Source organism: Stigmatopora argus, chromosome 8 (assembly GCF_051989625.1).
Source record: "Stigmatopora argus isolate UIUO_Sarg chromosome 8, RoL_Sarg_1.0, whole genome shotgun sequence".
Classification (NCBI taxonomy): Eukaryota; Metazoa; Chordata; class Actinopteri; order Syngnathiformes; family Syngnathidae; genus Stigmatopora; species Stigmatopora argus.
This window is the reverse complement of record NC_135394.1, coordinates 7022234-7047876: the sequence shown is the minus strand read 5'-3', so window position 1 is coordinate 7047876 and position 25643 is coordinate 7022234. Positions and strand designations below refer to the sequence as shown.

General features: G+C 38.5%; 1 protein-coding gene across 11 annotated transcripts in view; it reads left to right on the top strand.

Moving 5' to 3' along the window:
* The window catches only part of ephb3b (eph receptor B3b), a 48542-nt gene that overhangs the window by 7859 nt on the left and 15040 nt on the right, over positions 1 to 25643 (top strand). For all 11 annotated transcript variants that reach the window (XM_077606703.1, XM_077606701.1, XM_077606699.1 and 8 more), the window contains exons 2-6: positions 16685 to 16749; positions 18902 to 19574; positions 22248 to 22403; positions 23321 to 23656; positions 25245 to 25369. In XM_077606703.1, coding sequence (XP_077462829.1) covers positions 16685 to 16749; positions 18902 to 19574; positions 22248 to 22403; positions 23321 to 23656; positions 25245 to 25369 — 1355 coding nt within the window. The remainder of the gene's footprint in view (positions 1 to 16684; positions 16750 to 18901; positions 19575 to 22247; positions 22404 to 23320; positions 23657 to 25244; positions 25370 to 25643) is intronic.

The following is a 25643-nucleotide window of genomic DNA, read 5'->3' as shown; positions in this document are numbered from 1 at the left end:
GACAATGAGCGCTGTGAAGCCTAATTGCAGTAGACCAGATAAAAGCGCTGCACAATACAGTCTGACCCCTGCCTCTGCGCCAAGTCAAGGCACAGACAGCTTCCTTTTCTCCTCTCACACCCCACCAAAATCCCTTATAACCTCTAATTTCCCTCTAACACACACATTCTCACAAAGCAAGAAGTGACAGTTGCCTAATACGAAGGCCATCCACATGTGCACATTACCTCCACTCACTGCACACACAGCAACTACTCTCCAAATTCAGATTCGCTTGCTCTTGGGGTCACAGTCTGCATCTACCTCCACTCATTCTACCACTAATGAATCAATCAGCTGCTACCATTCGTTTCATTGCTGTCAGACTCCATCGATCAGTCTATTCCTCACAGTCTCAACAGAGCAGCAGGGGAGTGCCGAGATTGAGAGTGAAGAAGGAGCTTGAAATATGCAGACAGTTCAAAGACTCAGAGTTTCTTATCTGCTGTACTCCTCCTGAATTATGGCATTTGAGATGTTGGGTAGCTATGGACGTGTGAGTGTGTGCGTGTTTGAAATTGAAGAGTGAAAAGATTGTGGAAAAAAAGATCAAGAAGTCAACTTGCCTCCACCTGGAGTATTTTCATGGTGTCTGACCTTGCATTTTTAGCCCAAGAAGAGTAGTATGTTCAAACTTTCAACTTAATGGGGTACAAGAAAAAGTGGAAGGAAAATAACATAGTTTTTGTAGTGAACCTTCTTTTAACAAAATATATTCATGCTTTTTCATTTGATTTTTTTCATCGCATTACGCTTGAATAATTAATTTTAAAAAATTCTGCCGTACTGCCGGTTGTTCAAAATTGTTGAAAGTGACAATAATTTGATGTTCTAGAGACCCCTAGAGCTCATCTCAAAATATTTTCAATAACATAGAAAACCCAATTTATTTAGTAGTTCTATAAAGAAATACAGTAATACAAACAGAGTGGAATTTTGATGAGTCTAACTAACTGGCATTAATACTACACAATTTCCCATCTTATTCCTTTATTTTATAAATAGAGAAAACTTGCAGTTTAATATAGAACAAGATCAACACCTTTATACCAACATATGTGTATAAATAAATAATGATAACATCGTTAGTCATTGTTGATTGAATGAGTGATTGGTTGATTGATTTGATAAGGGACAGCACATATTAATTATATTCATGTTAATGAACATATATATGTAAATACTATGTAAGATTGTAGTCGCCGGCTAATTTCCAATTTTCCAATTTCAAATTCCAATTTCTAATTCACCTGCACGTAGACAAAAATACAAAAGTATTACCAAACAGCTTTCAATTAGATGTACATATTTACTATAGAAAGATGAAATAATGAGAGATCTCCACAATTTCACCATTGCAGAGATGCACCACTGTAGAGTTATATATTTTTTTCACTCATTAACTGACTGTCTCTTCCTTACATCCTCTTCCTTTTCCTGGCATAAATTCTTGCATCAGCCGCAGATGAAAGTTTTCTGATTTTAGTAGAATCTAGGAGATTTAGTCTTTTTTTTAATGACTCTGTCAGTAGCCGGTGCTAATCAGTGGAAACGATGTATGACAGTTTGAAAACATGAACTGCGATACTATTAAAACGTGGCAGAATTTGGGAGGTAAATAATTCAAGTTGAACAAGTGGTTAGGAGGGAGAGTGCAAACATGAATCTCATTTGAGGTGTGATTGCAAGTCTAGCATTATTGCAGGTTCTATTCAATATGCAAATGCTCAATTTTCCAAATATCAAAGCTGTGTTAAACAAAGGTGAAAAACATGGCTTTCTTTAATGTGGGATTATGTTTAATTGGGAGGCGGTGTTGTCCTTTGGTTGACGTGCAGCATACAGAATATTAATAGCATATCAAGAAAAAAACTTTAATTTGCTTCACCTTTCGATACTATTAATTATATATTTCTTCCCCTTCTCCCAGATTTTCACCAAGCTTAAAAGTTCTTCTTATCATGTGTTATTCTGCACCCACATCTCAGTCATTTTCTCACAAAAAACATAAGTGCAGTATTATTTTATTTTCCCTGTTATCATTTGTCTGTCTAATATAAAATCCTATTGAATGGATGCTGTTTAGTGTATAGAGAGGCTTACCCTGATAAGATAATGATTATCACTTCCCATTTTATTGGCTGAGAAGCCTATCATGAAAAATGAAGCCAAATGCAATCTGCAAAACTCCTATTAATTTATTTCTAGCATCTTAGCATGTGCAGGTTTTCTTACTCTGGTTTCCCACTGTTTACAAAAACGTCCATTATGGGGTCGGTCAGACACTCAAAAATGTCAATAAGTGTGACTGTGAGGGTGAAATACATGTTTGATGTCTCTCAGCATGAGCAAAGAAAATTTTGACTAAGTGGGGTGTAATGCAAAAAGAATGCACTTCAACACAGCAGGATGCAGAGTGAGTGGTATGATGCGTCAAAGTTTTAAATTCCTCCAACATAAAGTGTGAAAACAGGCAGAAGAAAAACAGAAGAAAGTGTAAAGGGGAACTCACACCCACAGGTGTCCAATAACCCCTAGCCAGATGAAGGGAGAGTGCGGGGGTCAAGTGAGGGGAGTTTGGGGTGTGGTCAGGGAGAGTTGTAGGGAATTATAAAGTTTAAGCCTCCGGTGTCAGGAAAAGGATACAAAAGCATTACCTCCATTGGCACTTTTGGCCTCTCTCAATCCCCAGTGGTGGCAGGGACTAAAAGGCTGGTGATGATTAGCGATTCAATTTGGTTTACCATCAATCAATGCCTCGAAGATAGACAGCATTGCTGCCGATATCCCATCCCCGCAAGCAGATTGGGTCGGCCCCTCTTGAGATTCATAAACTTTTTTTCAACACGTTGTTAATTAGGCAGCCACACTGCCCTTGCATTTACTTATTTATGAATCAAGGCTTCGACCGGGAGTTCAGAATCTTTTGGTCTTTCCCCTAATTAGACCATTACTAATGGTGTTGCTTTCAGCTAATCTATACAATCTGAGAAACGATGTGAAAAGACCACTCTGTGACCTTGAAGTTGCATTAAACAACGTCTGGCATGCGTTCCGAAAATGTATATAAGAAGTGCCTTTCATGAGGAAACACTTAAAACATAAATAAATCCAAACGATTGCTCACCTATTCATTAATCTATTAATAGAGCAGCTCAAGTTAGACTTCACAGTCATTAAAAATGGATGTAAACCTGGAGGTACAGGATAGCAGACTTGGTGTTTGTAAAATATTAACACTTTCCCAGAGCAACTCTAGCGCTGAAAAAGTAACTCACTGCGTTGGCCTGGTTGGTTATTTGCAACTCTGCAGTTTTTTGTTTTATTTTAGAAACATATTGAAATGCTAATCAAATTCAATAGTCATAGCATTTTCTATAAAGAAAATTCACAAATTAGCTGCAAGATATAAAACAACAATTACTTTTATAGCATAGTGATCAACACTTTGAAATAGATTTTTATGTCTCAATGCCTATTTAAAAAACTAATATTTATTCATGAGTGTAGTGTATTTGTATTTTCATATACCTAATGTGTCTTATTACTATCTTAAAGAATGTTTGTTTTACCAAAAGGGTATTGCAGACACAAGACAAAATTGATTGCTAACTCATCTTATCAACCGTTTGCTGTACAAATTGAACATTTGATAAGTAGTGCGAGGTACAAATAACAGATAAGGTGAAGAATCGATCTGATGACGAGGCTGAGTTGGTTACTGGTGTACGTTGTAGCTTGATGGTTATGGTCTCTGCTCCACCTTTCTACCCTTGGAACCATTCAACATTGACATACTACCATTCACACATCCACCCCCAAAGTTGGCCTCCGTGAGGCTAGGCACGAAGCCTCACAAACTCACAGTTTTGCAGAGCGGTTGTGCTATTTTGGTTGTAAAAGTGAACTCAACATCAAAATGTTTCAAATGCACCCATTTTAATACAGTTCCCTTGACGACCTAAATGATTTTAATACAATTTAGAATACAAACAGCCTGCCTCAAATGCCTTTTTCCTGTCTTTAAATTGTGATTTTACTGCCCAGGGCCAGTTGGTCCAATCTGTTGTAGCCTTGGTTTAGTGAAAGGAGAATCCCATTAACACTAGTCCCAAGTCAGATTTACTGACGAGCATCCCTGGGGAGCCATTTTTAAGATCCCTACTTTGATTGGTTCAGTGTCAGGGCCAATGACTAATCGGGTCACTGCTGATCCAAAAACAGGAGTGGGGCCTTGCAGACTCCTAGACGAGCTTACCTAGACCTCCACGAGGTCAGGATTATGCTGCGTCTGTGTCATCCATGATATATTGTACATTCACTGAGAAGAATTAACGAGAAATCTTATTTTTATTTATTTCAGTGTGAGACAAAGTAAAGGTAATTTTTTTCATCCTCTTTGGATTGTCCCACTGAACACTAACACTAATGACCTGGTTTAGGCATAAACAGATAGATGGTTAATTTTTAACTACTTATTGTGTGTTTTAAGGACTAGAACTGGCAGGAGGTGACAAAAACATATTAGTGACTAATTAAGTTAGGAAAGTAAATCATTTTCTTTTAAAACATTTTCTCTTGTGTGAGAATTTGAACTTGCAACACAAGCAAATCAACTGAAATTCATAACTTTTGGTAGTTCAGTTTTAATTTAAACATTAAAACAATAATTTAAATTTAAATCTTAAACATAATTTAAAGTGTTTTGCATGTAATATTGTATAAAATAAACAAGACACTCTTTTTAAAAGTATAACTGACAAAATTATGTTTATAAGCAAATATAGATGTGTTTAAGCTATACATAAAAATGTGTGAAAATGACATGTATGTGCAATAACATCCATTGTATGCTCTGTAAATCAATCAGTCAAAGCCTGTTGGCCTTGTATGCATGTGTGCGTGTGGAGATAGATGAAGTGTGTGGGTGATGGGTGACATCCGTCTGCTTGTGAGTTGCCAGCTGTAGTAACACGTCATTGGATGGTGAATAATACATTGGCCCGCACGCAGTCTAGCCCACATAGTGTTCTTGTCTTGTCCCAAAAGAATGGTGAGATAGATGGCTGACTATTTGAAAAAAAAACAAGGCATATTTTTAGGGCAAAGAGGTTCATCCCAAAGGCCCTTTGAGGATACAGGAAATGACGGATTTTTAAAGTTTCACAGGTTGTAATTTTTCTGCTAAGGTGTGAAATTTCAACACACGTCACTTCCTATTCATTCCATGTTGTCCTGCATAGTTTCACATTGCTGTGTAAACAGCTTCTCTGGCTGAGATTTATGCTTCCACACGAGGCGTTTGAGGGCAACAGGATACCTCCAGGTAAAGGGCCATAAGGCAGACAAACTTATGGTCGGTTGGCTGGTTTGAGTCTAATCGGGTCGCTATACACTTAGCGGATTCTTGCGCATGGTTCAGTGGTGCAAGGGGTTCTGTATTCATGATGTGGTTATTTAGATATCCATCTTTCGAGGAAGAAGACATGGGTTTGTCTCTGGGCACAGTTATGAAAGATGTGTGTGTGTGCAGTATACAAAGTCTGGCTACTTTGGAAAATACACACATTTTAGACGTGTGCAGTTGTGTGTAAACCAATGGATTTTTCTTCTGTTGCTGGGCCTTGCGTGTGTCATGCCATTGCGCAGAGGTCTTTACGTAATTGAAGCGGGCCTCTGAAAGCCCCCTTGCCATATGGACCCCAGAAGAGTTAGATGTCTGTCCATCCATCAATTTCTTTTAATTGCCCAGAGCGAGTGCCCGGGCTATCTATCCAGTGGCTCCTCCAAGGCTTAAATACATTAATATCTAATAAGCATTGGGACCACACCACTCCCTGACCAAAAGACTGACCAGATAATGTGGTCTAACTCAAAATTTGACATGTTGCGCTCTCCTCCATTAGTTTCACAGGTTCCTTCACATCATCAAATTTAATATTACTATTGAGTATTAACATTTTCTCATGTACCAAGCAACATGAAATGATGTAACTGGGTCACTTTAGTTTCCAATTGTTTGCTACATTAAGTCAGTCAGGATCAGGATGAACTTATTGTCCCCTCTGGCAACTTGTCTAGAACAACAGTGAATCAACTGCAGTCACTATCACTATACATACACTCTTCTGCACAAAATCCTAGAAATAGAAAATGTGCACGTACATATCTATAACATGAGGAAAGTTTACATATTCTCAAATCGTCCTCATACAATGAGACGTTAATGTGCATTTTATAATCTTGGCCATCTGCCCTCATCTCTTTAAAGCCATGTGTGTTGTTTACCCACATTGCACCCCATGGAATACATGTATATAAAAATAAATGTGTTTGTAATTGTGTATATTTAAGTTCTTGTGTTAGCACAAACAATGACTTATAAATTCAGTTGTCAGAAAACTACTATTATTAAAAAAATATTGAGCAATAAAGAACTCATCCTGGACTTCAGATGGAAATAAGCGCTGACCTCACATGGACTACTTATTTATTGATTTATTTGTCCATTTGCTGTTATTTGTGCACTATGTGGTGAAAGATTTGAAATCTCATTATACGTGTATAATCACAATAAAAACATTAAATTCAATTCAATGTTGACTAGAATTCTTTTTCAGCTAAATTCAATGTTGACTAGAATAATTTTTCAGCCACAAATATATCCGAAAACTTCCTAGCTTCTGGTAAGTGAAAGTTCTCTGGCTGTTTGGAAGTGTAAACCTAGCCTGTCTACTGTGGAATTATAGTTGCCAATCAATTGGTCCAGTTAAAAGTGAAATAGGAAGATCACAATATTGCAGTGGGAAATAACATCCAACTAGATAATTTCCCTTTTTCTTTTCATAAACTGCACACATTTGCTGCATTGGGAATTAAAACGGCAAAATGTTCTATAAATGGATTTAAAAATCTATCATATTAGTGACCTTTTTTTATTACTGCTCTTTTTGCTCTCACTCTCTCCAGCTATGCCGCTTCATTAGCGTTCCCTTTAACTGTCCAAGAGGTGATATTCATTCATATAGTAGAGGTCTAACAAGTCAAGTTATTATAGCATCTAAGTGTTGGATTAATTAAGTTGTTGGCGATCTTGCAGTATAAGGAGAGACGAGAGAAAGAGAGGGCCTCAATGTGCCAGCATTTTTTTTACTCAAACATTTAAGCCATTAATAATAATGATGATTTTTTTATTTACATATGTTAAACAAAGGACATTTATGTGCCTCAAAATATTGCAAGCAACAGACTTCAATCCTGACATAATTACATTATCCCCTTTTATATCCTGCTTCTTTGTCATCATGGGCCATAAAACAATGCTTAAGTGTAATCAACAAACACAAGCAGACAGAAATCAGACTTTATCCGTCTTTTAACAGTGGATCATGCTGCTGCCAGGGTTTTGTTGCATAGACACTCCTCTACCCCAAAGCTTGGAAGCAGAAGCATCTTTAGAATGTGAAAACAAAATAAAGGATTTATGGGGCAAAAATAAAGGACAAACGCAATGTGTTTCCTATAAATAGCTGTTGTAAAGGTGCATGTTTTGAGTTTTTTCCAGACTTCAACTGCAGCATTTGACATGGAGGTGTCCACTGCTCTAAGCAACACTTCCTTGCTTCTATTTTACATGCAAGTAAAGAAGATATATTGGTTATTTAATATGATCTTGGTGGTTGTGATTTTGCATGCCTTTACTAGAAAAGGCTTTTGTATGTTGCTCCTTGTCAGTCATACACACCCTCAGAGCCTGGACTCGCCAGGTTGCATTCCACACTTAAACTACACTAACCATCCTTTTGTTCTTGCATTTTTTGACCTGCCTGCCTAATGACTGGGCATGCAGGTAAGAAGGAAAAAAAGCATCTGCTTTTTTTTAATGAGCTTCTGTGAAAAGCTGGACTTTACTTTAGACTTTGTTTCCCGCCCCTTAATTTTGTCTTCATATGAGTGATAGCAAAGAGGGCGCAGCATAATTAATCATTTGATAAATTCCCCTTTTGCAATTTATTCCTATTTTAATTTCCCTAGTTTTCTGCCTTACATTTCACAAGGGCATACCTGTAAAATTAAGATAATGGACATGATAATTACCGTACAACATCACACTAAATCACCACATGAATAGTTAAAAGACATCATTTTTTAATGTCCAGTTTGCACAAATTGGTGTATATTTAGTTCTGTTTTGTTAATGTTGTCCATACAATCAGAAACAAAAAAGACATAAGCAAACCTCAAAGACCTTTGGTTTTTACCACCGCAGTGTTTTTTAAACTGCGTTAAAGTCATTGGAAGCCACTGGTATGTGGAACATGCCAACCGCACCGGGGTTTTGCCCCTTATTTCAGACTCACAGGCAGCTGTTCCGGGTGTAACAGGAAGTGGACATCTTTAATTAGATTCAACATGATCATTACTTGATGCCATGGGAGTGTATTGTACAGTGATCTGATACCATGTCAGATGACTGACTGTATATTAGGAAAAACTGCATGAAGGCAAAATGTCGGAAGAGAAAAAAACTGAGTAACTATTGACACAAAGAGACATGATGCTCAGCCTTTTTCTTGTCGTGTTAAGCCATTCAAAAAGCTGATGCTTTCGTTCAATAGCTTGGTTCCAGCTCTTTCTAGAATTCAGCTCAATGAATAAACAGGATTTCTCTGTGTCCATGTGTTAAAGAGAAGGGGGGAGAGAGGATATTTCTATTGTGAAGACATGAAATGACACTAGACATGCTATTCCTCTTCTGCACACTATTTTTCATACAGTGTTAATAATTTAAACAAATGATAGTGCACACTTTATAATTATGCAAGACTACCACATCAGCTTCAAATCCCATATCATGGGCTTGTCTTTGTTGGTCTGTACACTGCTGACCCACAGCTTTTCTAAAATTGGCTTTTGGAACTGCACGGCGACAACTAGTACACCGCTACTTCATCAGGCATCTCATTAGCCCACCTCCTATTATTAAAAGTGTTTCCGAGAACATTCATACACTTAAGGCGAGCTAGACGTGGACAAAGGAGCAAACAATATTACATTCACATCCAGTCTAGTGATTGGATTTACACAAATACAGAAGCGACAAACTGTTTATACAGAAATTCCAGCTAAGCTCTCTTCAGAACATGTTCCTTCTTTTGTTCCATTTTCTAATGCACTGTGGATTGCTGGATCTATAAAGTTTTATGATTGTAAATTCTAATACAGGCACATAAACTGAGAGCAAACAAAAAATACAGACGCTGTAGAAGCGACCACAGGGAAGAGGCTGGTAGCGGCGTCAATGATGGCTCCCTGGGCTACAGTAATGCAAAGAAAAAAAAATCAGGCACCGTCAGGCTACATGTGAGAGACAGACACTTGAGGGAACACACAAGACATTGTAGATGTCTGAGCACAAACACTGCAACTCTCTGAAGGCCAGTGTATGTCAGTATGCCAAAAACACTGTAGCAATGAAAGCAGAGCTGGTGCTTTAGGGAATAGGAAAGAGTTGAACACCTTTTTCCTTTTCTTCTCATATGTCTCCTTTGTTACCTGTACACCTACCTTTGCCTTCCATGTCTATTATCTGCATTCCATCGCTCTCCTTCTTTGTTCCGGCTTGGAACATCTCATTTCTCCCACCCTTCATAGATAAATGTTATGTTTTTGAAATGCAGCCTCTCTTTGCAATTATAGCCTTTAAATATTTTATCGGTTCTGTATGGCAGGGTGTTAAAACTGCATGGTGTGGTTGAGCAGAATTCTTAGTTATTTTTAAACTTGAAGCTAAATAAATGCAAGATATAATTTCCACTACTGATCAATAATGTTCAGGGGTAACAGGACAGATGTAGCAGGTGACTGTTCTCCTCCCTAAAAGACATGCACAAAATATCTTGATAGCTTTTACAGTATGTCTTATGAATAGGAAGAGTTGAATGTTGGTAATGATTATGTTGGGAGTTTGGATGAATGTATCCTGCTTGTTATTTTGGTTTGTTTCAAGTCTTTTTATAGAAGTCCGAGATGTGCTCTGCCTGTGCGTGTGTTTGCCTCTCATCTCTGTGACAATCTCATAAATCAATCAGAGCTTGCTGAGGTTGCACTCACTCCATATTGGGGTTCAAATGTGAGTCGTATTGCAGGTAATACAGCCTCCCTAGGGGCCTGAGGTGAAATGGAATTAAATTACCAGCTGTAGATTTACAAAAAAACAAATACGCACACAAAGTCTAGATTACCCAGTCTCGCGTCGCCTCTCACGCTGACTAATACAAGCTCTCGCACGCGAACACCCACGGAATTTGACAATCGTGATCGCTATTTCCATATGCAGTTCTGCAGGGTGAAGGCAAACATGCTCCCTGCTCGCTTGTTTGCATTTTTCAATCGCAGCTGACTGAGTCATTCACCAGAAAATCAGGTGATGACATCAAGGCAGCTCACACATTGGGGGAAATCTGTTCAAGTCTGCGTCTGTTTGGTCTTAAGAATCCAATTTCAGAGTGAAACTGTATTTTCAGTTAGCTCTTTGTGTAACTGGAGCTTGGAGCAGAAATGGATAAGTAAATATAGAAAATGAAAAATACAAGTGTAGAAATTACCTCAAGGCTAAAAACTGGTCGATTTTGGCAGAGGTCCCATTGTATCTCATGTAAAAATTGCATCTCCACTGAGAAATCTGGCCTTGTGCCAAATCCTGCATGTGGTTAAAAACATACTTGTTGCCGGTAACATTTTCAAATGAGTTAGGCAGCTTTCCAAAGCACGTAGAAACTTTGATTCTCGGAAGCAAAACATTGGATAACATTATGGGTCTAATTTATCGTCCAGCATTTGTTGACCTTAATATCGTGAGATATCTAAATAGGTGAGTAATGAGTTTGCACTCAGTTTAAATATGACGTCAGCATCAGACATGTGACAGCATGATTTGTATCTTACGAGAAATCCTAAATCTAGGCAATGACCTGACAAAATGTCAGACAGCCTTGGATGAATCAGCAGCGGTCTGATGACTACTACCGAGACCATTTTACAGTAAAGCCTAGCAGCCTTACCAGGCAGAATTGAAAAAAATATCAATGAAATCAGCACATGACAACTGTTAAATCACAAATGAACATTCTTGTGAGCGTAACACATGCATGAAGATAACAAAACACACGTTCAATGACGAGGCACATCAAGACAGAAAGATAAATGGGGAATGTTAAGGCTGGAAAACGAAACTTATCAGATCTGAAATGGTTTTGTCGTGTTCTTAACAGGAACTAAAAAGTCAGAGGTTCCAAGCAATCAAACACATAAGTGGGCTGTAACAGCAGTTTCATTAGTACTTGGAAAATAACAAAACACTCCTAAATGGGACAACACAGAAATAAATCAGATGAACCCTTTCTGGAAATTGATTTTGAAGACATTCTATCAATAGATCAATGAATGAAGGCGAGTGTGGCAAACCCTTAAAAAAAGAAAATGTGTCTACAATTGTGGGCATCAGTTGGTGTTACACTACATTTCGTGAGTGGAGCTGGTTAACAAGCCTATTCCCACAGGCTTTATTACAAGACACAATTCATACTTATTATAATGACTTATGCATTTTGATATTGGCCCTGTTTCATCTTGTAACTGGCATGAGTCAATTGGAAACATTTTGTTAGTTTAATCAAAGGTGTCCCATTTTGGTCTGCTTCTGTTCGTGTGTAGCAAAAACCTCTAATGAGTAAACACATTGTGAGTGCCCAGCCTTGCACATGATACATGCCCACGTAGTACTCACAAATTCAAGGAGAGGCACACCTGGTTTACAGACATCTGGCCCTGGGGCTACCTGTTTCGTCAGATCCTCTTTGCTTTGTAATTAGGGAGTTAGTGAGAGAAGACGGCGGAGAGGGCAACTAACAGCGGGCTTAGGGGGAAAGAGATGAAGGATGGGGGAGGAGACAAAGACAAAGAGGCCCATTTCATCAGCTATACAGGATCTAGGCTTTTCCTTCATTAGTCTCACAAAAAGGCAATCGAAGGAGCGGTTGTAATAGCATACAAATAATTCGCAAGGATGTAATGTGCAAGCAATGTCCAGTTTGTCACAAATTATCTCTGTTAACTCACATATTTCAATTCAAAGTGAGACCGATACTGTTGGGACTCAAGCAGAGCTGAGCTTGACAAGGAAGAAAATAATTGAGAACAAAAACCTTGTGACAAATGTAGAGGGCAAAGACAGTTCATCAGACTTCTGAGAGTAATGATGCGCAAGGAAGACAGAGACAGCAAGGTAAGCAGAAGGCTTATTTGCTTGGCTTCAGGAGTGTAACCCTATTAGACACAAACAGACCACAAACGTCTTGTATGACAGCCATTGTGGCCTGACTGACACAGAGTGCTAGTGGGTTGAGGTATGGGGGTGTGGGTGTGCATGTGTGTGTGAGGGAGGGTGGACAGAACACAGGAGAAGGAGGGCATTTGTCATGGGAGGCAAGTCCGTTCAGGAATTCCACAGAGGAATCATCTCTTTGCCCCGTATATCTCACAGCAACCAATTACCGTCCTTCCGTGTGTGTGTTTGTGTTAAAGAGGAGGTTGTGCAGAGAACTATTTAAAAAAAAGTGGGGGATGGACTTCTTCTAATCATGGCTCTCTGGCCCCGTACAAAGGCAAAATGAACAATTTGAATTTCAATAGAGCCTCTCCTCCTGGTCTCTTTTTGTCCCTCCTCTTCCTTTTTCTATGCCACAGCTTCTCTGTGGACGACAAAAGCCGAGCCAACAAAGATAGTGAGCAAAGCAATCATGCTAATAGCACTAATAAGTTGAGCTTGGGGTCCTCACACTTCATGTTGACACATTTCACTGTTTCTGTGGCTAAACAGAGGCTTAAGTGTTTGCCAACCAGACGCCGTCGTATTTTAATGGAGTGGCCACCCCATCCTCAGTTGCCATGTGCTCGCCGTGTTTGACTGTGGAACAACGAAACAAAAGCAATTCGGAGAAAAAGGTCAGGGGAAGATAATTAAGCTATGAAGGAGGAGGCCTAAAGGTAAAGATTTCAGGGAGTCATTATTGGCGTAAATGCCCTTCATATGACGTTTTTACTCATCTTGCAACTTTCATGTTTGACTAAATTTATCAGGCTAAATGAGGGGAGTCATATTGTTGGCCAGCGCAAAAGTAGTCATTAAAATTATTTATTTCTAAAAGGGCACTTTGGAGATCATAAGCCTCCACAAAGGCGGAAAATGTGTGTTTTTAAAAATGTATTTATATATTTTTTAAGCATTTTTGTAAGTCCACATGCTACTTTAAAAAAAAATTGTGTGCTATTCTGATCAAAGGGCAAAGTGTTTGCTCGCTGTTTGCGTGACTTGATTAATTGTTGTGTCTGCAACTTTAAACCGGATACAGAGGTATTCAAGATAGCACATTCACCTGTCCACAGAGATAACACAACATTCCTTTCCCACAATTATGGTCTTTCGATTCTTTACGTCGGTAGTCTCCTGTTAAAGAAATATTTTAAAAGGCCCTCCCACATTATTATCCCAGCCCTGTCATTACAGGATGAAAGAAAGGATGAAGAGGTGATTTGCATGTACCTTTACCTTTTGTGTGTGTGTGTGTGTGTGTGTGTGTGTGTGTGGCACTTTTATGGGATATTTCTAATTATTTTTCCTGCATTTTTTCCTTTACATAATCTGTGGCAAGAAAATTCTACTGCAATTTTATGGCAATCTCAGGTACCTTTGACCTAAATCATTAATCATGCTTTACTAAAGCATTCCAAGGTTGCGCAAGCAGTGACGTGCTAATTGAATAGACTCTGCAAGCAGATGGAGCTTTAAAAACATTTCCATGTACTGTTTGCTGCAAGTCACATCTGTCACACAAGCACACACACAAATGCCGGTCTTCTTGGAAGAACCAGTAAAAAAGGTTGTGTCAGACAAAATAAGCAACGGATGACAAGATAAGGAGCTCCTGTGTGTTTGATCTTTTACATCCAACATTTTGCATGTTCATTCGTCTGATCTACTTTGTTTGGTTTTCCATTTTACGCTAAGCTTCAATCACTCCACATCTAAATGCACATGCACATCCTGGAATGGGACAAGTTTAATGAAATGATGTTAATGCTGAAACATACACCACAGTATGTCCTGTGTACTAGTAGGGTCCTCATTTTGAGCTTGGTCTATTTTTCATCTCAACCTGTCCTTCTCATCAACTCACTCACCAAACAAAGAAATTATACTATAATACCATGTTTTGTTTTCCTAAAAAATTATATATATATATATATATATATATATATATATATATATATATATATATATATATATATATATATATATATATATATATACATATATATTGGGTAACAAATATTTTACTGTAATGTATGTATTTATGAATATTCCTATTGAATTATGGATATCATTCAAACCAACACAGTATAATGATATACCGACCTGACGAATAGGGACAGGGCAGGTGAGAGAGGGGTCATCCAGGGTTTTTCTTTGGCCTATTGACTCAGAATGTGTGCTCCACTTTGGGCACAATACAGGGCTTTGCACCAAACACACACACACACACACACACACACACACACACACACACAAAACACCCGCACATACACTTTGGGATGCATGCAAGCGCAGGCCTGGTGAGTTTCAACAATGCAGATGCATCAGGAAAGGCTTTGTGTTGTATGCATGTTGTTTCTGCATTCTTGAATGGTCAAAACTCCAAAGTGAAATTGCCCAGGTGTATGCTTTGCATGTCTCCTTTTCATTTTCCAACCACTCATTCTTCCTCCCTCATTGTTACTTCCTTTTCATTTCGAACTGTACTGCAGTGGGCGTCTTTCTCAGCAAGGTCAGCTATAATGATAAGTCTGGTCAATGTACTTACAGCTCATGCATAATAACAACGACAATAATAATAATAATAATATGAATAATATGACACAACAGTTCGGGTAGGTGTATGATTTCTAAAAGACATCACACTTACTTCCTACATAGGTATCAATAGCAGACCTCAAATCACTCATTGTTATGACATGAGTCATTCTGCAACTTCATTGGCACGCTTTGTGAGATGAAAACCAAAGCCTGTGCTTGCTTGGGGGGAAATGGTGGGGTCATACAAAAAAGGGTGCAACAACAAAAGTACAAGCCTTTGTTATTTGTCTTTTCTAAAGTTTTTTCAGCATCAGCACAGAGTCACTGAATGGTTGACAAAGTAAGCTGGCTTTGACTTTGTACAGCTGCGTGTACATTCTATTTGCTTCAGCTCCCGGAGCCACTCCCATAGGCACAGTTATGACTGGCTTCAACGTTCTAGGCCATTATGTCGGCGGGAAGAAAGCTAAAGTTACTTGTAACATGGACACTCAGATTTGATGTTTCGTTTTGTCATACATTTTGGTAACTTTTGTGCTTAGCAGGGCTACAGTCATACATCCATGTACAAAACATTAACTCACAATTCTTTGTCTAAACCAGAAATATCCTAAGTAGTGATTGCATAATCCTGCTGCCTAAGAACATTTGCAGGCCTCCATAGATCATGGATATTAACCCTATTAAACAACTCTGGGTTTAACTCAAACATGCCCAAAATCAGTGACCTCTGACCAGAGAGCAGGTTTATCCATATCGTGTATTTTATTGGCAACCAATGTCACTCTAGGAGGAGACATGCAGTGGGGAGGCAAGATAAGTAATTTCATTGTTCTACTGATGACCAGAATGAATCTTAGCCCTCTAACCATCCCTGCGCTTTCATCATTTTAGGCTATCTTGTCTCATGGCACAGTGATAGAAATAATAACAGTGGCTTCATGTTGTGCCTCAAGCTCCAGGTAATAAAAGACTTCACATTCATTTTCCTCTTTCCCTGCTAGCACTAAGTTGGCAGCATGGAAGAAGACAAAGCAGGAAATGCAGGTTCCTAGTAGAAAAGACGGTTTGCAGCAGTCTGCATTGTCCACTATATTGTGTATGAAGTGCAAACCTTAAGCGTTTATTTGCAAGTTAAGAGTTAAAAGTGTGTCATTTTGTCTAAAGTGAAACCAATTGAAGTGTGTTAACCTTTGTTCAGGACTAGAACTATTCCTTTATCACTTATTCTTTTAGACTTCTGTCGGCTTATATATCATGTGAGATTTTACTGCCTGTTACTGTGTGTGTGTTTGTTTGTGTGAGAGCTCTCTGTGAAGCAGAACCTTTTTTTATAGATAGGTGCTACCCATACAGTGGTTTGTTTTTCTCCCCCTTCTTCCTGTGTACAGCCAGGTTTAATTAAAGCTAATTAGTTTAACAAGCAGATGCCATAAAATGGTCCATATCACTTCACTTAAATGCCATTGGGATTCCTGTCTGGAGATCTTCCGCTCATATTCAAACAAGGATTCTTTGTCTAATCTGCAATACTGCTTTAAGTCTGAAAATGACATCATTATACATTAAATGTTTTCGCTAACCGTTTACAACACCACAATGTTCTTTGTTTTATGACAATGATTGTGAAGCTAGTGAAAGTTTTCTATCTTGATGACAGTGATTGTAAATTTAGAAATTGCTTTATTCTTTGTTTTTTCTCTGACCTGGATCTTCTGCTCATCTCTCCAGAAACACTGATGGACACAAAGTGGGCCACTACAGAATTAGCCTGGACTGCACAACCTGAGACTGGAGTGAGTTTTTATGCAGCGTATTTGATGTGACATCACACACTTTTGCTAACACTGTGCATGAAATTAGATACATCTCAAGGCGACCCTATATATTTTAGGGAGATGTGATCACGGCACCAAGCTATTCACTCAGCTTTGTGAAGTGCTACACTACTAGTACTCGGAGTGTAAATTACAGTCAGCCAATGTACTACAAATCCGATATGGACATTCAAAGCAAAAAAAAAATGTAGTGTTGATTTGAAAATCATTTCATTTGTTTCATGCAATGAAACATCACTAATCCAATACCTACCCAGAGGTAATGATTACAATTGTATCTAATTTACTATTTAAAGTAGACGGTGAAATATTATTTTTTGATAGGTTTGTAAAGTCATCAAATTAGCCCAGGTTACCTACCTGGTAGATGAATAAGTTGAACAGTAATTTTAATGAACCTATATCCTGACTTTGAGGTACATTTGCCTTTTGTTTACATAAATTTAATGTGTATGTACATGGCCCTTTCCTCAAGAGTATGCTCATGTATTCAAATAGATATACAATACAATATATGTATCATGTTTACCTCCATCTTTCCTAATGGGTTAGCCTATCTTTTGACATTGACCTTTTGCACCCACTGGAATCTACCACACACAAACTACCAGTGACACTTTCATTATGTTTTCCCATGAGGTTTTCACATTTTGTGAAGGAGGAGGCCAGAAAAGAGTCTTGACCTCCTCAACTACACTTTAAAGCCCACCAGCACTCCTCCCAGTGCTTTGTCCAGAGGGGCCTCTCACTGTGGCCCTTGTGCCCTGAAAGGTGGCACCCCCATTTTTATACTTTGTTTACACCCCAGCGCACTGACAAGGAAATTCCACCCCAACTGTTCTAAGTCACCCACTCTTCTTATTCAAACTGTTCCCATTATTTTGCTATAAGTAACTCATCCTTAATGGAGCCAGAGCTACTCGCTGCAACAATCAAAGGAACAAACCATCAACATAGCTTATGTCTCATCAATGATGTCTATCTTATTTTCCCGCTCTCTGACCCCTTCCCAATCATGATTATATGTGGCTGCAAATTCTTAATTAAATCCAGCATGCAACTCAAAAATACCCTCCTCTTCAATTGATGGACAGTCTAAAGCAGGGGTCACCAACTCCGGTCCTCAAGGGCACCTATCCAGTCTGTTTTCAATGTCTCGCTCCTCCAACACACCAGAATCAAATAATCCGGATCATTATCAGACTTCTGGACAGCTTGCTGATGAGTTGATCATTTGATTCAGGTGTAGTGGAGGAGGGAGATATGGAAAACAGACTGGAGTTGAACCCTGGTATGAAGTGAGCCTCCATATTTAAAAAAAATGGCTTAGCTAGTGTGTGTGACATGTTTATTACATGCTAATGTTGCCTATATTGAGAGATGACAAATGACTATTTGCATTTTCTGAATGTTATAATAGGCTTATATTTGGGCAGTATCAGTCGTACCTGAAAGCCCATTATGAAATACTGAGATCAAGTAGAGAGATAGAGAAAACCAGCCTTCACAACTCTAACTAAAAAAAAAGAAGAAGAAAAAAGCAGAAGAGATCTTTCGGCACACGCAACCAGTCAGACACTCTATACTCAGACCAATCATCGTTTGATACTGAGACCATTTAATTGTGGTGTCCTCATTCATGACTGAAAATCTGCTTACTATAGAAAAAAATTCCTATAGCAGGGGTTGTGTTCACTCACCATAAGTTAAGAAATTTTAACCCTGTTCAATCCTTTGTAATTGATCCTTTGATCACTTTAATTAAAGTATAATTGGCAATGAAGCTATATGTATGTTTCCACCATTCTGATAACTGGATTTGCTTAATATGCACTGGAGTCTGTCTTAAAATATGTCAGGCTGCCGTCAGTGTGATGAATTTGCAGTGCTCGCCTTTTTTCTACAATAACTAAGGACACATAATCAGTCACTGTCAATTTCATTAGATACACTCCCACAAACAAATGACACTCAATATAAAAAAGATAGATGGATGCTGTTTTTTTATTAGCCTTGATAGGCAATACATAGTAATAACCCGCAATAGTTTTTGTAATATTTATCCCCTTTCAATTTGCTGTTGTAAATATCTTTGTCTGTTTCTTTCTAGTGGGAAGAAGTGAGTGGCTATGATGATGCAATGAATCCCATCCGGACTTATCAAGTTTGTAATGTAAGGGAGCTCAACCAGAATAATTGGCTACGCAGTGACTTCATCGCAAGAAAGGATGTGCTGCGTGTATATGTGGAGATGAAATTCACAGTCCGTGATTGCAACAGCATCCCAAACATCCCAGGCTCTTGCAAAGAGACGTTCAACCTCTTCTACTACGAATCTGACTCCGATTCAGCCACGGCAACCAGTCCATTCTGGATGGAAAACCCATATGTCAAAGTGGACACCATTGCCCCCGATACTAGCTTTTCCAAACTAGATGCTGGACTGGTTAATACTAAAGTCAGAAGCTTTGGGCCGTTGTCTAAAGCTGGGTTCTACTTGGCCTTCCAGGACCTTGGGGCTTGCATGTCACTCATCTCAGTGAGGGTTTTTTATAAGAAGTGCTCGACCACCATTGCAAACTTTGCAGTATTTCCAGAGACAGCAACTGGAGCTGAGGCAACGTCTTTGGTGATTGCACCTGGAACCTGTGTCCCAAATGCCTTGGAAGTGTCTGTGCCACTTAAACTTTACTGCAATGGAGATGGAGAATGGATGGTTCCTGTGGGTGCCTGCACTTGCTCGGCTGGTTTTGAACCAGGCATGAAGGATACACAATGCCAAGGTGAGCAATGAGGAGCACTGTGTTGTGTAATAATGCTCTAATAGAAAAAGGCATGTTACACAGCAGATGGAAAAAAAGAAGGATAAAAAATTGAAAGTCTAAATTTCTGTCCCAAAGACCATGTATTGTTATCATGTTAGTGCATGTTATTCCTGTTGCTTTTTGGGCACCAGAAACTGTGTGCTGAGGTGTTTGCAACATCAATCTAATGTATGATGATGTCAGCAAGAGTTACCCATTTGACCTTAATTTTGGGCAGGCACCTGGTTCTGAAAAAAGTTGAAATACATGAGGTATTTATGAAAGCAGGGAAGTCCCCAATCGTTGTTTCAATGCAGATGGAGAACACAGGGAGTTCACAGAGGTTGAGAACAAGGTCAATATAGTCAAGCAAGGTCTTGTCTGAAATGGAGTGCAGGTGACAGCAGGAGAGAAAAGGATGAATATAAATTGTATGTTGAGTGATATGGCGGAGTAAAATCAGGATCAGGTTCCTTAAGACAAATAATAACAGTAGAATGAGATATAAGAGGAGGTAGAATCGTCACTGATGAGCAGATGTGATAAGAAGTGACAAAGTGTATGCATATTTTGTGCATGGCCAAAGAATTCAGCTTGCCATTAAGGTTAAAAAAGACCCCTTTAAACATGAAAGTCTAATGTCTTTCGTATTGGATCTCATGTAAAAAAAGGATTTACCTTTTTGTGCGGATTTATTTTATGCTAATTTTTTAAACCTTGTTATTTTGCCAGTGTGTCATGGACGTGATGAGGAGAAATTTACTGTTTTCATCTCGTCTAAGAAGACAGTGTCCGCTTTAGCTTCTCAAATTGACCAAATTGACTTCCTTCTAACTGTTATTATCCTTGTTGCTTGTTCTATTCTAGTCTAAAGGCCATTTCATTAATACACCATTCGATTTAAAGTAAGGACAGGTGCATTGCTATTAATCGATTCCTTTCCGCTCATTTGCTTTGCTATTTTTTTTCTCTTTATTGCCACACTTTCCAATTTCACCATTCATTTTAATCATCTTCCTAAGCTCTCTGTTCTGCATGAGAGGATAAAACACAGGAGAGTGAGCGGAAAGGAAGAAAGCTAGTGGATTAACATTTTCACTGCCTCCACATCTTTTCCCTCTCCCTCCCTTCTTTCTGCACCCTTGTCTCTTTCTTTCTCATTCTTTGGTTGATTCCTTGGGGGTAAAATGGATGAAAGGGGGAGGATGACCTCTTTACTCGCAAGAAGTGATTGATCAGCACTTTTATTACACGGGGAAAAAGCTTAATATAATAGGAACACTTCCTCAATTCTTTCATTTGGCTAACATGGTTAAAATTATATTTTTAACTCCCGGGAGTTGGGCAATTGCCTTTCGTTTTCTTTGTATTGGGTTGAACTAAAATGAAACTGTATGAACCTGGTGGCAATGCAAGAAGCTGCCTGCTATATGTCAAGGTCAGTTTTATGTGTTTATCTAGTGCTACTTCCTTTTAGCCAGCGGTGTGGATAACTCTGATTAATGGTTCAAGAACAAACACACCCAGTGCTAATGTACACGACTCAGCCAACTGGCGGCCATGTGCTAATATTGGGTTTTGGTGAATAAGAACACAGCAGCAGAGCAATAAGTGGTCTGCTGCAGTGACCTCCCACCTTTAAACAGGAAGTCTAAACCAAAGTAAATCAAACTAGGAGGCCATGGTGAGAGACGTTTTTATATAGATGGATTCATTGCCGTTATGAGTAACATTGAGCCAAGTTTTTTCTTGCTTTATTACTTATAATTCTGATAAAGCTCTTCTTATCTTAATGACACATTTCTTCAAAGATCCAGAGCCGCCAGTTCCCACGTCCAGTTTACCTGCATGTCTTCAATACCTCAATTGATTATATATATATATATATATGTATATATATATATATACATACATATATATATATATATATATATATATATATATATATATATATATATATATATATATATATATATTTTTATATATATATATATATATATATATATATATATATATATATATATATATAACAAGATATGCAAAACACAATCATTAAACATAGAAAAAGAATCAATCACCTGTTTAATTAAAGTTTTTCAAAATTCAGGTCTTATCTGCCAAAAAATGGGAAGGTGGCGAAAGAGATGCAGTAATGTTTGAGGTCAGGCTGAGGGCAAGCTTTGTTAGAATATATATTATATATATTTATTTGTATTATATTTATATGTATGTCAAATTAATGCCTGTGTATTGGTGCAAAAAGCTTATGTTCTAGGTTGTTTTGGCTCGAAACACTAGTACCTCTCTACATTATAATTCCTTGCTAGGGTGTGACTTCTTGTGTGCGAAAAGTTGTGTGAATTTTCTCCACTGGAGATTAACAAACAAGCATAGTCAATTAGACAAGTTGTAAGTAATTCAACCTTGGACAGTATTTAATACATACGCCCAATGACTCTGTTATGCAGTCAAGAGTTTCACAAATAATTTTAAAATCTTATTTGGACTTGAAAAAAAACATAAACCACAAACATCATGTTATACTTGTATAACGACAATAAAAGCATTCAATGAAATTCAATTCAATTTTGAAATAGAATTAGAATTCAAATTCCTTGCTGAATGATTGAATCCTCTTTCGTTCCGTATTAGCTTGCAGTCCTGGCACCTTTAAGTACAAGCAAGGAGAAGGTTTCTGCTTGCCTTGTCCCGCAAACAGTCGTGCCACTGCAGGAGCAGCAAGCGTTTGTTCCTGTCGAAACGGATACTACCGCTCAGACACAGACCTACCTGACTCCCAATGCACAAGTAAGTAAAGATGTATTTATTTATTTTATATCCATCACTTTTCTCCTTGTCCTACGAAACAGACTTGTCACATTTGACTTTGTGGATAGAATTGACCTGACAGATCAATTATTGTTTAAGTTATGTTTGTAAGTCCCAAACTTCCCTTAGGGCTTTTGGCCCATCAATAAGTGTTATCACCACTTGGAACAGGAGTTTGTTCCCATCCGGGCCCACAGAAGGCAAACACTTCTGCTTGTTTTCCCAAAGTTATCACTAACGTTATCATCCTGGCCCAGCTGCCATCAAAGACTAGTCTATCTTCTCTTGATTTTTTATAGAGTAACCGTTGTGCTTTTATTAAATGCAAACATGCAGACACAGGAGTCGACATGTTCACTGAAGAATGGTAGAGACTTTACATTGCCTGCCTGTTGCTGTGGTGGATTGGTTATTCAGGTGGTGAATGTGGCTGAGTGCCCCCCGGTGTAATGAGCGATAAGGTTCCAGTAATTGGATAAGAATTGTCTCTGCCAATAAATATTCTCACTTGCCCTGCCACCCAAATCATTTGCGCACAACATACACAGGTAGTAGATGCACACAGACAAACATGCACTGAATTTAGCATAGAATTTAAATTTGAAACTTTTTCTTCTTCGACCCATAGCAAAACAGACTCATTAAGAGGAAAAAACATCCTGTTCTAATTAATGCTAGAAAACAATACCACAGCAAACAAGAACATGTGGGTCAAAAATTTGTAAATATGATTGAATGCATATTAAATCAAAGTATGATGATGCAAATTTGACTTTTATAGTATTGTACATGACTGCACAGTCAAAAAGATTAATTTTGTTACACCTATTATAGACAGAGATGTAATTCCGACTCATTCGCAATCTAAATTCCTCATCCCATCATGTCGTCTGCAGCTGTTCCCTCTGCACCACGTAATGTCATCTCCATTGTGAATGAAACCTCACTTGTCCTGGAGTGGAGTGAACCGCGGGATCTGGGGGGACGTGATGACACCTTCTACAGCGTCATCTGTAAGAAGTGCCTGCCTGAAAGAGGAATGTGTTCCCGCTGTGATGACAACGTGGATATCTCGCCGCGCCACCTGGGTTTGACCCAGCGCAGAGTGACAGTGCGCAACCTTCAAGCCCATACACAATACAGCTTTGAGATCCAGGCAGTCAATGGAGTTTCAAACAAGAGCCCCTACACACCTCAGTTTTCTGCTGTAAACATCACCACTAATCAGGCTGGTATGTCCAACTGCACAGTAATGATATCATTTGCTTCATATATATATATATATATATATATATATATATATATATATATATATATATATATATATATATATATATATATATATATATATATATATATATATATATATATAAATTCGATTACAATTTACAGCATTGTATCACACGGCCTAAGTATTTATTCCCCACCCAGAGCTTGCTTTGTTCTACCATCAATACTAGCAAGATGGTGTGTTTTCAAAATGATGAACCCTCAATATTCTAGCATCCAACTGTTCCAAACCAAGTGTTCCACCAGCCTTCGGCAATACCAGCAACTAGGTCAATGTAATCAGTTGTTCATTTTTTTTTAGGGACATGGAAGATTGCCAGATTATATTTTTCTGTGTAAATTGGTATATCGGTTTTTATTTTGATAACTTTTTGGAAGTTTTTGATTGAGCAATCTAACTTGGTGGACATAATGGTGACAGGTCTATGATTTTTTTTCAGTTTTTTATGTCTTTGCTGTGGTTTTAATTTTGTATATATTAGGTATTTTTGTTAAATTGGCTCTTTTGGTAGGCTCAGACAACTCAGAGGATTATTTTTTGGCCACCACATACACAACCATCATTTTCTCTATGGCCTTGTTCTTTACACTTGAAGCTTTACTCTTCGTAAAGATGCTCTAAGAGTGCCTCTTCTTTTTGGATCTTGGACCAAAAGGCTCCTTTGTCTCTTATGATAGGCGTTCAGTGTTTTATGATGGGTACTGCACTAGAAGGACAGAACCCATTGTCTATTCATGGGAAGCCTAGGTCAGATCAGAGGAGGGGGAGAGGAAAAAGGGGGCAAGGGTGCATCAGATGGGATTAGATTTTTGCTGGTGTAGTCCCTAGACCTTCTCCAACTTTAAGAACCAAAATAAATACACGGCTAGTGATAAGCCCTGGAGGCCACCTCCATGGTTACTACATCTGCCCCTCCAGGACAGAGCCTAATCCCTCGGCAGGAGTTAGCATGGGCTCTACTCTGGAAGCATTGTCTTTTGAGAAAGAAAGATGTGTGTGTGGTAGAGGTCCGGGATAAGGTTGGCTTGCATGGGAGTGAGGTAGAAAAAAGGCTTAGGAGAACAAAAGAGGGGGGAGAGGAAACAAATAGATGCCCAGCCCAAGACACAAACTGGATTTGCAGTAAAAAAAATGGGAGGGGTGTGGAATTTAAAAAAACTGTTTTCATTCTGAGTAAAAGGGAAGCCCTGTATGTTGCGGAAGAAAAGGAGAAAGCTTAAGAAAAAACAGCCTACGTATATGGTCCTACGGTATTGCAATTTGCATTTCGAACAAAGAAAAAAGTAAACTAATATATCAAAACAAATGGAACAGAACTATAACTCTATTACTTTACCAAAGTATAGGTACGAAATTATACTCAAGTCATGGCCCATATTGTGTCTACCTCTAGGTTTTGTCATAATACACCTGAAATTCCACCAATAATAATAGTAATTAGTTTTACAAAATGTAACACTGCTTCTGAAGAATCACAAAGCCTGTAACCCTAATTTGGACCAAAAATCTGCTCCTCGCACCCCGTTTAGCTCCATCTGCAGTACCCACAGTTCACCTGATGGCGGCCACAGCGAGCACGATGAGTTTGTCCTGGCTGCCTCCAGAAAAACCCAACGGAATCATCTTGGATTATGAGATTAAGTACCATGAGAAGGTAAGCATAAATGTAAATCCTCTAATTCAATCCAATTTCACTGACACTCATGGTCACCATGTCATCTGTGCATTTGTAAATAAACAAAACAATGCCACTCCTGATAAACACATGGTTGCAGCAAAATGAGTCACCAATCTTTGTTTGTGTAATCCTCCCCAAATTATATCCCTCTTTTATTCTCTCCCCGTCTGAATAGACACTATTATCACCATTCTGCTCTGGCTTTCTGCAAACTCCTGAAACTTCTTCTCCATCCACATCATCCCTAGTC